The following is a 14,489-nucleotide window of genomic DNA, read 5'->3' on the forward strand; positions in this document are numbered from 1 at the left end:
AGGACTCTAGGTTTTTTCCTGGTCCTTGGCTCTGGCACTAGCTGGGATTTGGGGCAAGACAACTCTCCCAGCTCCTGCCTTGCCTTGGCTGAAAAATGGAGAAATGGAACTGGGATGTCTGTCTGCTTTTTCAGCCCTGGAATTCTGTGATTTCTAAAGATCCGAAAGGGCAGTGGGGGAAATATCCGACCAGAGGAAGAACTGGGCTGTGCTAGAACCATTAGTCCTGAGGGGAGACCAAGAGTGTGCCGGGCACCTGCTAGGCACAATACAGGTCCTCTAGATGGGGGAACACCTGGGCCCTGCTCAGCTGGGATGTTTAGGACCTTGCAATGTGGTTGTGAACCTAAAATACTGACATGGGAAATAATGTAACAAAACGCTTTCCAGGCAGGTATGAGTGCTGGCCGAGAGCCCAGTGGTCATCCGGAGAAGAGATCGGGGAAGGAACGGGGAACGCCTGGAATATTTAGCTGGAGGAAGAGAAAATTCCAGAGAAGAGATCAGGGAAGGAACAGGGAACGCCCTGGAATATTTAGCTGGAGGAAGAGAAAATTCCAGAAAACACCATCACCTCCTGTGAGGCTCCAGGGAGCAGAACTAGAGCCCCTGGGTAGAACTTTCCAATGGGTTCAGCTTTATATAAGAAAACTCTCTCAACAGTCAGAGTTCAGGCCTTTCAACAAAAAAAGTTGAGTACCTCTATGCAAGTCGCTGGCTAGGTATGCAGAGGAGGAAAGGATATAGATGAATAAGGCTCAGTGCCACACTCCAGAAACTTACTGGCTAATAATAAGAGGCTGGTACGAGAACAGATTGTTCCACCATAATGTGGCACATTCTGTGATAGCAGGTTCTACAACCCGGCCGTCCAGTACAATAGTCACTAACCATGTGGCCACAGAGCACTTGAAATGTGGCTAGTCTGATATCCTATAAGTGTAATATACACAGCAGATTGTGGATATTTCGTATGAAAAAAAATACTGTAAAGTACCTCAGTAGTTTTTACACTGATTATATGTATTGGGTTAAATGCAATATATTACTAAAATTAATTTCACCTATTTCTTTTTTAATGTGGCTACTAGAAAATCTTAAATTATGTATGTAGTTTGCATTGTATTTCTATCGGACAGCACTGTTCTGAAGGGTATTGTGGCAATGTGGTTGGAATATATGAATCTAAGCTGTCTTGAAGGGTGAATAAGAAGGAGCTAAGCATGGAAACGTAGGAAGGGTGCAAGTATCCATGTGGACAAGTTAAAACTGGATCCCTATCTCACACCATTCACAAAAAGTAGCTCTAGCTACATTAGGGATTAAATGTGAAGAACAATTTCTGTTTTTGAAGACACTTTCTTTTTAAAAAAAAATTTTTTTTTAATATTTATTTTATTTTTGACAGAGAGAGAGCATGAGCAGGGGAGGGGCAGAGAGAGAGGGGGGACACAGAATCTGAAGCAGGCTCCAGGCTCTGAGCTGTCAGCACAGGGCCCGATGCGGGGCTGGAACTCACGGACTGCGAGACCATGACCTGAGCTGGAGTCAGACACTCCACTGACTGAGCCACCCAGGCGCCCCTGAAGAAACTTTCTTAATGATTTTTTATTTAAATTATTTAAGAATAGGGAGCACCTGGGTGGCTCAGTCAATTGAGCATTCGACTTCGGCTCAGGTCATGATCTACAGGTCTGTGAGTTCGAGCACCGCATCGGGCCCTGTGCTCACAACTCAGAGCCTGGAGCCTGCTCCAGATTCTGTGTCTCCCTCTCTCTCTGCTCCCCACCACCCCTGCCACTCTCAAAAATAAATAAACATTTAAAAAAATTTTTTTTAATTATTTAAGAATAGGCATTAGTTGGTTAAGTGTCTGACTTCAGCTCATGTCATGATCTCACGGTTCATGTGTTCGAGCCCTGCATCAGGCTCTCTGATGTCAACACAGAGCCAGTTTCAGATCTTCTGTTTCCTTCTCTCTCTGCCCCTCCTCTGCTCATGCTCTCTTTGTCAAAAATAAGTAAACAGTAAAGAAAAATTAGCATTTTTTTCACAAGTTTCAAAACCCAAAAGCAACAAAAGGTACACAGTGATCTGATCTCCAGTCACCTCATTCCACTCCCTGGAAACCTCTGTTAATCTCTTTCCTATGTATCCTTTCAGACATACTTTTAATGCTTTCAAAAGCAAATACAGGGGCACCTGGGTGGCTTGTCTCGTTAAGTGTCCGACTTCGGCTCAGGTCATGATCTTATGGTTTGTGAGTTTGAGCCCTGCATCGGGCTCTGTACTGACAGTGTGGAACCTACTTGGGATTCTCTCTCTCTCCCTCTCTCTCTCTGACCCTCCCCTGCTCGTGCACTGTCTTTCTCTCTCTCTCTCTCTCAAAATAAATAAATAAACTTTAAAAAAAAGGGGGGGGGGAAGGTATGAATGGATCTCTTTGTGATCTCTGGGTAGAAAGGATTTTTTTTTTTTTAAACAAGACACCAAAAGAAGAACAAATTATAAAAGATTGGTAAATTTAACACTAAAACTGAAAACATGAGAAGATACCATAAAACAAAATGAAAACAAAAGGCTCACACTGGGAGAACATAATTGTTACACAGGTAACTGACAAAAAAACAAAAAAAAAAGCACAAAAGATTACTAACGGTAATATAGAGAGAGCTACATATTAATACAAAAAATTAAAAACTCAACAGAACCATAGACCCAAGTAATTCACGGGAGAATCCGAAGTGGCCACTAAACTGATGAAAAAGATGGTTTATTCTCACCAGTAATCAGGGGAATGCAAATTAAAACCATAATTTGATGAGTGTGTTTCACACTCATCATCAGATCAGCAAAATTTATTTTTTTAACGTTTTATTTATTTATTTTTTTTTGAGACAGGGAGAGATAGAGCATGAACGGGGGAGGGTCAGAGAGAGGGAGACACAGAATCTGAAACAGGCTCCAGGCTCTGAGCTGTCAGCACAGAGCCCGACGCAGGGCTCGAACCCACGAACCAAGAGGTCATGACCTGAGCTGAAGTCGAATGCTTAACCCAGTGAGCCACCCAGGTGCCCCCAGATCAGCAAAATTTAAACATCTGACAAGACCCAGTGTTGGTGAGGATGTGGACAACCAGGATCTCTTAATGCCCTGCTGCTGAGAATGTGAGAATGTAAATTGATACAACCACTTGGAAGAACAATGTGGCAACAAATGGCAAAGCTGTGCATAACCATAGGGGGCAGCCCTGGCAGTTAAAGATGGGAAGACCCAATCTGCAACCCAGCAATTCCAATCCTAAACATACAAGTTGGCAAGATTCCACATGTGTGCACAAGGAAGTATGTATGGTCAGGAATGTTATAGCAGGACTATTTATAGTGACAAAAAGAAACAAACTAATGGGATGCCTGGGTGGCTCAGATCATGATCTCAAGGTTCATGGGTTTGAGCCCCGAACCAGCTCTGTGCTGACAGCTCAGAGCCTGGAGCCTGCTTCGGATTCTGTGTCTCCCTCTCTCTCTGCCCTTCCCCTGCTTGTGCTCTGTCTCTGTCTCTCAAAAATAAATAAACGTTAAAGAAAAAAATTAAAAAAAAAAAAAAAAGTAGATGCATGTCCATCAACAGGAGACTAGAGATGGAAAAGTCTTCCAGCCCTGAGAAAGTGAAGGGAAGTCATTTGTATCAACACAGACCTGTCTCAGAGGGTGAAGTGATACAAGTTGCAGAAACATGCAAACTGCACGACACAGTTACATAAGGCTTAAAAACACACACTATATACTACCCAAGGATAAAAAAAATTCGTGTGATCACAGTGAAAGAAATACATGAAAATAATAGAAACCAAATTCAGGATGACAGTTATGGGAGTAGAGGAGGGATCGTGGAAGGACTTGTAAAGCTGTCGCTATATTGAGAATATTTTAATGGCATTATGCAATTCATTGCACCTTTTGTCTGTCCCAATGATTTCATGATAACTTACGAAGAGAGATTTCTCTCTCCTCCGATTACCGTGAGAGGTGTCCCGCTCCATTCCCTCCTCAGTTTCAAACTTGCTTCTGTGCCCACCTCTCTTTCGAAACAGCTGTAGCCAAGTTCACGGGTGACCTTCATGTTGACCACCAAAGTGACGTCTCTTCCCTTGACAACAGGCAGCAGAGCAGATGGTTCCTCCTTCTTGAAACTCTGCCTCTCCACACACCCCCATTCCCCACTCCACTCCCCACCAACCCCCTGCCACCCCTGCCTCACACACTGCATCTTTTCTGTCTCCTTTGCTGGCTCGATCCAGGGACCCCTTTTCCTCACCATCAACATCTCCTCTTAGGTGATTTCCCCTAGTTCCATGACTTTCAATGCAACTGTATGCTCCCAGATACTTCCAAGTGTGTATTCCTGACCAAGATACCCAATAGCCTATTTGACAAATCCACATGGATGCTGAGTAGGTAGGATGAACATATAATTTACCATCCAAACACTCCTCAGAACAAAAGTAGAACCACAGACATAACCTGAACTGTCCCAGGTAGACGATGTTAGTCTACATTAATGTGGTAGTTCAGTCACAACATGTTCAAACTAGAAATCTCCAGTCGGGGTGCCTGGCTGGCTCAGTCGATGGAGTGTGCAACTCTTGATCGCGGGGTTGTGGGTTCAAGCCACACGTCGGGTGTAGAGATTACTTAAAAATAATTTTTTTTAAAAAAAAAGGAAAGAAAGAAAGAAGGAAGGAAGGAAAGAAGGAAAGGGAGAAACCTCCGATCTATGCTAAAATCTGTCCCTTACTCTGATTCCCATCTCCGTGAAACCCATTTTCTCAAAACAGAAATCCAGGAATCTGAACTATGAACCCCACCATCCTTGAGCCTTTCCTTTCCATCATGTCCCATACAATCTATCCACAGAATCTACAGCATCTATCTGCAAAATACCCGCACCCCCTGTGTCTCTTGCCTGCTAACCCACGCTTGTCCCTCTACATTCCGTTCTCCACACAGCAGCCAAAGGGAGCCTTCTAGAACTCAACATCAGACCACGGCACCCCTCACTTAAAAGCCTTCCACAGTGAGTGGATTATTGCCATCCACAGCAACACAGACGAATGTCACAAACAAGAGGTTGAACAAAAGAAGCTAGACCCAACAGAGCAGACCCTATAATTCCTTTATATGAAGTTCAAAACCAGGAAAGACGAATCTGTTCCTGGAAGTCAGGAGAGTGAGTACCATTTCTTGATGCAGGTGCTGGTTGCACAGGGGTATTGGGTTCATGAGAAAATTCATTAAGCTCATGTACAGTTGAGACTTGTGCACTTTGCATACTATATTTCAACACAAGATTTTCACTTGTTTATTGTCTAGATCACTCTACCACCGATTTAGGCTCCGGTGGGTAGGGATCTTGTCTGCTGGCTCATTGCTGTATCCCCAGAGCTTGACGCACTGCTGGACACACAGGCTCTGACAAGGACTTGTAGGGGGATACAGTCAGACCAGCAGCAGGGAGAACCTAGGAGGTGAGGGCAGGTGACCCGTGGGAGTGATGACCAGATCCAAACCGTGGCTAAAGCCAGAATGGAGAGGAGGAGAGAGCGGAGAAGGATTTAGAAGGTGAAATTAAGTTGGTAGACTGCTGATTTAATTTTCCAATTATTTCTTACTCCAAAGATAAAAACAACACTCTTTACGCCTTAAGGCCTTAACGCGATCAGTCTCCAGTTCCCCTCTGACCCCTCCCCACCCCCACCCCCACCCCCGCCCCAGCCTTGTGGATCTCCTGCTCATCCTGAACCTTCTGAGCATGCTCCCACTTCTGCCCTTGGTCCTCCTCTGCCCGGGAAGCTCCTCCCCAAGATTTCCATGGTGCCTGCCCTCCCCTGCTTCCAGTCTCTGCTCCCACACCACCTATAGGGGAGGCCTTCCCTGCTTTCTTTCTCCCCATAGCCCTTGCCAGCCTCTGACACATCTATTTCGCTTGTTTTATTTATTACCTGTCTCCCCACACTGCCGGTTTGTTAGAAGCAAGAGTCTACCCCAGGCACTTGCTCTTAACCAGTGTTCTTCAGGGTTGCAGGCGGCCACTGCACAGACACCCTGCGCTCACAGACTAGGGCCCACCCACGTGGACACCCGCGCTGCCCCCAGCCCGGTGCCGGTGCCGGTGCCGGTGCCGCGGTGCGCTCAACCACTCCCCCCAGATCTCGGGCGCTGACAGCCTTCAGCTGGAGCCAGCGCTTCCTGCCCCTCCTCCAAACCCCCCCCCCCCCCCCCCCCCCCCCGCCCCGGCTGGCGGGCGCCTGCTCCCGGCAGAAGGACCCGCATGTAATTAGAAACTCCAGAAGCTCCCTAATTGCCAGTTCTCCCAAACTGGGAGGCCGGCGCTATTTCTGAGCCGCCCTTGTTGCCAGCTGCTGGAGGTCCCTAGAGGGGAAGAGGCTGAGAGCAGAGCCAGGCTGGCGTGGAGGCGGCCCTGGAGACGGCTGGCAAGGTCAGAGGGGACTGCGCGGAGAAGGGCCGGCGAGTGGTCAGAGGACAAACGTGGCAGAGAGGGCTGCCTGCCCTCGGGCACCAGCTGGGTGCTCAGTGCAGCCTGTGGCCTCCTCCCACCTTCCTCCACCCTCCTGCTCCCACTCACGCCCAGAATAGTGACAGCAAAGCAGCCAGGGCCATTCATTCTTTATTCGCTTGGCATAAAAATCATTACAAAAACTTTACAAAAGAGCCTTAGGGAACTATCCCCCTCCTCTCCCACTGCAGCCCCTGAGACACCTGGGTAGAGGAGGGAGCGGAGGGAAGGAGAGTCCTGGCAATGTGGGTATGTCCAAGGAGCGGTGGGGGGACTGAGGTGACAGGACATCAGGGTGGGTGGAGGGCTGAGGGCCTTAGGGAGGTTAAGGCCGAAGCAGGGACTGGAAGGCTCAACTCCCACCCACACAGTGGGACAGGGCTCCACCCCCAGGGCCTGTCAGTTCTCTCCCCAGCCAAGGCATCCATTCCCTCCTGTCCCCACCCCCCTCTGGTAAACAAATGTGGAAGTGCCACCGCCAACTTAGGGAATAACCTCCCTCCCTTCCTGACAAAAGTGGATCTCTCTAGCTGCCCCTCTGCCCAAGCCCCAAACAAGGACAGCCTCCTAGCCGCTTTGGAAGAAATGATGTGGGATCCAGGCCCGTGATTCCCTGACGCCCGCCCACATCCTGGCCCCACCCACCCCAAACTCCCCGAGAGAGGAGAGGAGCGGGGAGAAAACAGCTCCTCTCCGCTCCCAGACCGCCCACCCAGACCCCTGCCCTAATCCACGAAGCTGTTTGGAAAGAGTCTCAGGAGTTGAGAAGTTGGTCCAGGCAGGGACTCAGGATGCTGGCAGCTGGCCTCTCACTTGGGGCTATTAGGCTGGGGGTAATCCTCCTCTGAGGGGGGCGCAAGTTTCAAGTCAGGGCCGAAGGGCTTGTCTCCACGGGGGAAGGCTTTCTGGTTCAGGAAGGAGTCCCTGTCATCCGGGGAATCCTGCTGTTCCTTGCGCTCCCACTGGGCGCTGGGGTTGGGGTTCCTCACGCTGCCCACGAAGAGGGGCATGCTTGTTGTGTCCTCGAGGATGAAGAAGACAAAGGGGCGGTTCACGATGAAGGAGGAGAGAGACATGCGGGACATGGCAGTGCCCGTTGCCGCGGCCGCCTCCACGCCAGCCTCGCTGAGCTCCAGAGTGGACTGATGCTGCACGCTGGACACCACCAGCCTCTGGTCAGAGATCCCGCGTAGGTCTGGGGCCTGGAACAGTTCCTGCAGGCCTGCCCAGGGCAGGGGATTGCTGCTCAGAGCTGCCTGCTGCCCCCCAGGCCGCCTGGGCACCCGGGAGGGTGTCTGGCATCCTGGCCAGGGAACACCTCCAACCCACAGGTCCCCGGTTAACTCTTATTTAACCTCCAAGTATCAGCTTAAAAGTCCCTTCCTCCAGGAAGCCCTCCCTGATCCCCTGCCCCAAATCCCGAGAACTGGAGAGAAGCCCCTCCCTCTTTTCACTCATACTGAATTGTAAGTACCTGATTCCTTATCTGTCCACTCCATCTGACGGAGCTCTTGGTACACGGTGGGCTCCCAGTGCCTAGTACAGTGCCCCTTGCAGGACGGCCAGAAAGGCTCACATGCCACCCAGGCTCTCTAGTGGGGATTCTCTGCAATGCTCAGTCTTGGATGGAGCAGGTCCTCATTCCCTGGGCCACCCCAGCCCACCCCAGGACAGATGGTCCAGGGGCTCATAGGAAATGCTCTTGCCTCCTGAAGCCCCAGAAAAGGCTGGGACCCAAAGCTAGGGTGCCCCACTGCCAGCTTGGGGTGGGGGTGGGGGTTCCTCCTCACCCACTCTGGCTGTCCCATGCCCTAGCCTGACTTAGGGGGGGCTGTCCCATGCCCTAGCCTGACCTGGGAGAGCTGTCCCATGCCCAGCCTCCTTACCCAGCTGGCTGAGGGTGGCCACCAGGTCCAGCTGGTATTTCAGATGCAGCTTAGGCAGCTGGACCTTGGTGGGTTTCTCTCGAAGTAAGGGCTGGTGCAGGATGTCCCAGCTCAGGTTGGCCAGCACCTGGGACACGTTCCACTCAAAGTGGGTCGGCATAATGACCACAAAGCTCATGTTGTTCTTAAAGGGGAAATGAGCCACCTACGGAAAGGAAAGGCGACAACGTGAGGACCAGTAAGCGCCCAGACCCGATGGGGTCTGGGCCAGCACATGCTGCTGAGACAGATGGACCAGGGGTTCCAGGCTATTCTTCTCAGGTTGTGTTCGGCCTCCCTGAGCCTCCATTTCCTCACTTGTGAAGTGGAATAATACTACCCGCCCACATTGCAGGGTGATGTGTGACACACACAGAGAGGAGAGAGAGAGAGCCTTTTAAAGCTTCTAGCAGAGGGGCACTTGGGTGGGCTCGGTCGACTTGGGCGTCCGACTTGGGCTCATGGACCTTGGGCTCAGGTCATGATGTCACGGTTTGCGAGTTCAAGCCCCGCATCGGGCTCTCTGCTGTCCGTGCAGAGCCCACTTCGGATCCCTGTCCCCCTCTGTCTCTGCCCCTCCCCTGCTAGCACTCTCTTTCTCAAACATAAATAAACATTTAAGGCTTCTAACAGAGTATCAGCACATAGGCAGTGCTCAATAAATGGTGACTTTCTCTCTCTTCACCTGCTACCAGTGACTTGGGTTGAGCAAGGCCCCCGTGTCGGCCTCTCAGTTTCTCCATGTGTACAATGGCCTGCGTTGTTCATGTCCAAACCACCCTGGGTTCTGTAGAGGAGCCACTGCAAAGGGTGGTTCCCTCCCCACCCCCCAACCTTCAACAGTGACTGCCCGGGTGTGTATAATACTGTGGTTTGAGGTAAGATTTCACGTCAATGGGGTTTCTGCAGCTACACAAGTGTGGAAAGCACTGGGCTCGATGGCCTCTGGCAGCTGTGACCCCCTCAGGCTCCAGGCAGAGCAGCCAGGGAGCAGGAGCCCTGGCGGGGGGCGGGGGCAGCCCCACCTCTGGCTGCCCAGGGCCTACCTGCAGAGTGCATGAGGAAGAGGAGGCCCGAGGGCCAGGAACAGAGGCAGAGGGTAAAGGAGGAGGGGCAGGACACAGCCTAGAGAGCAGGAACAGCACGAAGGGCACAGGTGGGGAGGTGAACAAGACGGTCTACCTATCAGGGTGGAAGGGAGAAGCGGGACTCTGCTCCAAGGGTCTGCCTCAACCACAGGCCCACAGCCCCTCTCAGGAGGGCTAACAGAAGCAGCTGAGGTCTGTGCCGGGCCCGTCTTGTGAAACTAACCAACACTGCCGTCTCTGCCACAGCTCACGGGCCCTGGGATCCACGCTCAAGCCAAGAGGACCACATTTGGGCCAGAAGCAAGGGAGGCCTCACCTGAGACAGCTTGGCATTGCACTCCATGCGATCAGAATGTTCCAGCAGGATACTGACAAATCCATCCCGACCAGACCCTCCTTTCTCTTAAGGAGCACTGTGACAGCCAGGTCACATCGCCCAGGCTTGGGGATGCTGAGGCTGAGTGGCTCTACAGCTGTTGAGTGGCCCCTGTGCTGCCCAACAACCCATGGGCCTTTGTAATAAACCCTTATCACCAAAGATCACCTGGGTTTCGACCCAAGGCCCCTCCTCAAAGAACGCTCCCTGACCACTGTATCTAAAATATCTTCCCCAGCCACCGATCAATCACTTTTTTTTTTTCCTTCGCAGCACTCACCACTCTCTGAAACTATGTTTGTTCGTGTACTCTGTGTCTTCCCTCCCGAGAGCGGGGACCAGATCCCCCTTGTGCTCCCGGAGCCTAGAACAGGACCTGGCATGCAGCACATGCCCCCACATACTTTTGCCAAATTAATGAACTTCGAAGAGACTGGAACCTCAGTCCCCACTGGGTCGGGGCACAGTGAGACCTTCCAGAGCCACCTGTCTCAGCGACAGGACTGCAAGGAAGATGGGCCACAGCCCCCTCTACCTCTGAGCCTGCTCCACAGCCCCGCCCCCTCCTTTCCCCGCCTCCCAGCAGTCAGGCCCAGCCTGGGTGGGTGATCAAAGGTGACCTGTATCTCAGGCTGCTCCAGCAGGAACCAGCGCAGGGGATACGTGCGGGCTTGCATCATGTCCACTGGCACCGTGAACTCCTCATTCAGGTGGAAACTGTCTCTCTGGGTGAGGCTCGGGTCAAACTTGCTCCTCCAGAAACCTATATCCAGCAGAAGGCAGGGGCCACGTAGACTGGGACACCACCAGCCTCTTCCCTATTCCACCCAGAACCCGTTCAAGGGACAAAAGGTAGAGTCAAACCCCCAAGGGACACTGTGCCAGTGCATACCCAGCTGATCTAAGGTGTCTTCCCTGTAGCATTTTGGAAATCTGGACTTGCATTCTTCCCATGCCCTGCCATGCTCCCAGGAGCGTCCCACCTGCCCCCCACCCCCACCCGCCCATCCTTTCAGACTCAGTTTCCTGCTAGGGCACTCTCTTCACAACAGCCCTATCCAGTTCCTGGCCTCCTCTTTGGCAAACCATCACCTGTTTCCCACCCTCCCCCAAGCCACAACCCAGAGATCTCCCTGCCTCCTGGCCCAGCCCTGAGGAGAAAAACCCTGAGGACAAAGGTTTCGAAGCCCAGCTCAGCCTACAGGGCAGGGGTACCAGCTGAGGGGTGGGGGACCCGAGGAGAGGACAAACGCACCCTGGAAGTGGATGGCATTGAGGAGAAGCAACACTGTGTCATCTGGCAGCTCTGAAAGGAAATCCTCAATCTTCCCCTCTGTGGCCTCCTTCACCCATTGGTTGATGTTCACCAGATCATCCCTCTTCCTTCCTGTCAGGCTCACGGGCTTTGCGCCAAAGAGCTGTTCTGATTTTTCCAGGAAGTCTTCTTTGATGGGAAATCCTACACAGGAGGGGGCACAAGCTGTTCCTAACCCTAACCTAGGCCAAGCCCATCTCCATCAACCCCGTCCACCCCAGGGCGCTACCTAGGGAGCTCCAAACCACCAGCACCTACCTTTCTGCAGGTACATTCTAGCAGCCAGTCGGAATGCCCCAGGGCCCAGGTCCTGGCAAAGGTGGCTCAGCAGGTGGGGGAGGCAGGGCCCTGAGTCTGCGTGCAGCACCTGTAGTAACTTCTGCAGCGTTTGGTTCTGAGCACCTGGAGAGGACCACATCAGTTGTGGCCCGGGGCCAGGGTTCTTTCCCGCCCTGCTGCCCACTCTAGCCCCTGTTAAACCCCCGTGGTGAGCATGCCCACTCTAGCCCCTGTTAAACCCCTGTGGTGAGCATGCCCACGGCATCACATTCTCCTCCCATATCCACTGAACTGGTCTGAATGACAGTACTCCCTAAGTTTTACTTTCATCTCTGCTGCTGGCGGTCTGGGTGACGTCACCTCATCCAAGTTGTTTTCCCTCTCTGAACCTCGGTTTCCCACCATGAGAGCATCCAGTCCAGTGAAGACATCGTAGCTCTCAAACCCTTGCATAAAAATCACCAGAAGCATATCCTTAGGCCCAATCCCTGGGAATCTGATTCACAGAGACTGGAGGTGTGCCAAGGAATCTGCATTTTTACCAAACATCCAAGTGACCCTGATGGAAGAAGCACCCACTAGTAAACCCTGGAGTATGGAGTTCCTACTGGCCTCCCAGCTCTGCTGGTCTGGAGAGGTCACAGTACCTAGTGCCAGGTGAGACAATGCCAGGGCCACACTCAGAGGAGACAGGATGAGGTTGGGGCTGGTGGCCCTTTGGGCCACCAGGGAGAACAGATCTGTGGTGAAGGCCATCATGGCCTGGGCCAACTTGCGGGTCTCCTCCGGGGTTGGGGCTCCCTTGCAGTCTCTTGGGGCCTTCTTCAGGGCAATATGGCCACTGGGCTCCTACAGGGACAGATCAGAGGGTCAGTAGGGTCAAGGGGTCAGCTCTGTGTGGAAAGATCCCTTTCATAGGCCCTGTGCCTGGGAACAGCAGGGCTTCGTCCCAGTCCTGACATGAGAGGGAGAGTCACGTGGGCAATAGCCTTCTGGGGACCGCGTCCTTTCCTTTCGTCCCTCCCTCCCACCCTCTCCCTTTAGGTCTCAGCCTCATGACCACGCCCCCGGGTCCCTCGCCCCTGCTGATTGGCCCTCCTCCCTCGGACCCCGCCCACTCTTCCCCCAGCCCCACCTGGTTGTACCTGGTTGCCCAACTTGAGGAGGATAAGCGGGGGCAGCTTCTCCTGGGCCGGCCCGCTCATTAGCTGAAGAAGGGAGGAAGCGAATGGAGCGGGACCCTTCCCACACGTCCCCCACCCTGCAAGAGCCACAGGTGAGGCCCCTCAAGGCCTTCCTCCCCCTCTCGCCCCTCACTCCCCAGTACCTGCTGGTCCAAGGGCTCCATGGCACTCGCCGCGGAGAACTGTCGAGAAAGGGATGAGGAGAGGAGAGGGAACGCCCTCAGAGCCAAAGCCACCTTCGACTCACCCCCTCCTCTTCCCGCCCAGACCCCCCCCACACACACACACACCCGACCCCCGGCGTGGCCCCACCTGCCTCCCCGCCCCACCCTGACCGAGGCCCAGGCTCACCACCAGGCAGGGGCCTTGCAGGCAGGACAAGCCGAGCAGCAGGAGCCCCCGGAGCAGCAGCGCCATGTTCCTGTGCGGGACAGGGAGCCTGCATCCCCAGCTCGCCCACGCTCCCGCGCGGGATCCCACCCACACGTTGCCTGGCCTGGCAACTCCTGAGCCTCTACGGCTGAGGGTCAACCCAGCAAGCGCCTGCACACCCACCCGAAAACACACTCGCCCTGGTTGCCATCTCTCAGGGGTGGGGAGCTCCCCCTAATTGCTTTTAACCCCTTCTTACTTTCCGGTTTTTCCCATTTTGTGCACTGAAAATGTTCAGGTTTATAGGGCAAATATCAAAACAAGAGCAGTCCTCATTCTTCAAGGCCCCATGTTGTGAGTCAGCCGTGGTTTAGAATCCACATCCTGCCTCTTCTCAGAGGACCTGAGATAAATCTCCCATACCCCTCTGGGCTTTGCCTTTTCTTGTCAAATGGTAGCAGAAGTCCCTACCTCCTCCCACTGTTTATTGTGAGGACCAAAATAAGACCGTCTTTGTGAGCCCTGATTACAATGCCTGGCACTCAGTCACATGGCTGTTGTCAGCCTAGCCCAGGGCCCCTCTTCTGGGAAGCCTGCCCTGAAGCCTCCTCCATACTGGGGCCCCTTTCCCAGAGCTCCTATCCAACCTGCTGTCCAGTGGCCCACCTTTTCTGGCTCGTCTGGTCTTGACCACCAACGTGGACAGGCCCGTGAGGCCCTGAGGTCTCAGCAGCGTTCGTGAGATGGGCTGGAGAGCCACGTTGTTGACCCAGCAACTGAGCCCAATGAATGGCTCCCAGCAGAGCCACCTTTGGACTTACGGGAAGCACAGGCCTCGCCCCCCACTCTGTCCAGGTCAGCTCCGGGAAGCCAGGCTGGCGGGTGGGGATGGGCAGGTCTAGATCTGTCCCAGAGCGGGTCCCACACACTCCAACTCCACCCCCATCTCAGGACCAGTCCTTCTATCACCCCTGGCCCCACCCCCCCATCACGCACAAGGACCCTTGGCCAGGGCTCTGATCTCCAACCTGGGCTTTTGAAACTTCCTGGCAAGAAAAGACCTCTAGTTTTTGAAGTCCCAGGGAGACTCCTGCCAGAACCCCCACCTTGGGTCTTCATCACCCAGGAGGCTGGGAAATAAGAAACCTGAATAAATTCACCCCAGACCCCCTCAGCCAGGTAGGCAGCTCTTACCTCCTCTCCTGCCCAAAGAGCAGGCCGAGCCACCCCTCCCCTCGTACCTCTGCAGGCTCCTCGCTGCTGCACACACTGTCCCTCTGGCCCCACTTGGGTGCTCCCCACACTCTGCCCAGGCTCCAGCCAGCCCAGCTGAGCCCTCCCCTCCCACCAGGAGGACCTTTGCTCTCAGCCAAC

General features: G+C 53.2%; 2 protein-coding genes across 5 annotated transcripts in view; one reads left to right on the plus strand and one right to left on the minus strand.

The window, feature by feature from the left end:
* Positions 1 to 10,240, plus strand: part of SMYD4 (SET and MYND domain containing 4) — a 70,848-nt gene extending 60,608 nt beyond the window's left edge. The window contains exon 11 of one of the 2 annotated variants that reach the window (XM_045490441.1): positions 9,836 to 10,240. In XM_045490441.1, the coding sequence (XP_045346397.1) occupies positions 9,836 to 10,109 (274 nt within the window). In that variant the 3' untranslated portion in view covers positions 10,110 to 10,240. Of the gene's footprint in view, positions 1 to 390; positions 512 to 9,835 lie in introns of those variants that run through there. The other variant, XM_045490444.1, reaches the window with a different exon arrangement.
* On the minus strand, positions 6,672 to 14,481 carry SERPINF2 (serpin family F member 2). Of its 3 annotated transcripts, XM_045490448.1 has the most exons (11): positions 14,357 to 14,466; positions 13,782 to 13,990; positions 13,095 to 13,164; positions 12,887 to 12,925; positions 12,705 to 12,767; positions 12,207 to 12,408; positions 11,539 to 11,682; positions 11,221 to 11,424; positions 10,586 to 10,728; positions 8,463 to 8,667; positions 6,672 to 7,798 (listed from the first exon to the last, which is right to left on the minus strand). In XM_045490448.1, the coding sequence occupies exons 3-11, from the start codon at positions 13,158 to 13,160 to the stop codon at positions 7,386 to 7,388; spliced, it is 1,479 nt and encodes a 492-aa protein (XP_045346404.1). In that variant the 5' UTR covers positions 13,161 to 13,164; positions 13,782 to 13,990; positions 14,357 to 14,466; the 3' UTR covers positions 6,672 to 7,385. The 3 variants fall into 3 exon arrangements, with proteins under 3 accessions (XP_045346404.1, XP_045346402.1, XP_045346403.1); XM_045490446.1 differs by lacking the exon at positions 13,782 to 13,990 and having other exon boundaries at positions 14,357 to 14,481; XM_045490447.1 differs by lacking the exon at positions 13,782 to 13,990 and having other exon boundaries at positions 14,310 to 14,429.
* Between the last annotated feature and the right edge of the window lie 8 nt (positions 14,482 to 14,489).

The sequence above is a fragment of the Leopardus geoffroyi genome, chromosome E1 (assembly GCF_018350155.1).
Source record: "Leopardus geoffroyi isolate Oge1 chromosome E1, O.geoffroyi_Oge1_pat1.0, whole genome shotgun sequence".
In the NCBI taxonomy this organism is placed as follows: domain Eukaryota; kingdom Metazoa; phylum Chordata; class Mammalia; order Carnivora; family Felidae; genus Leopardus; species Leopardus geoffroyi.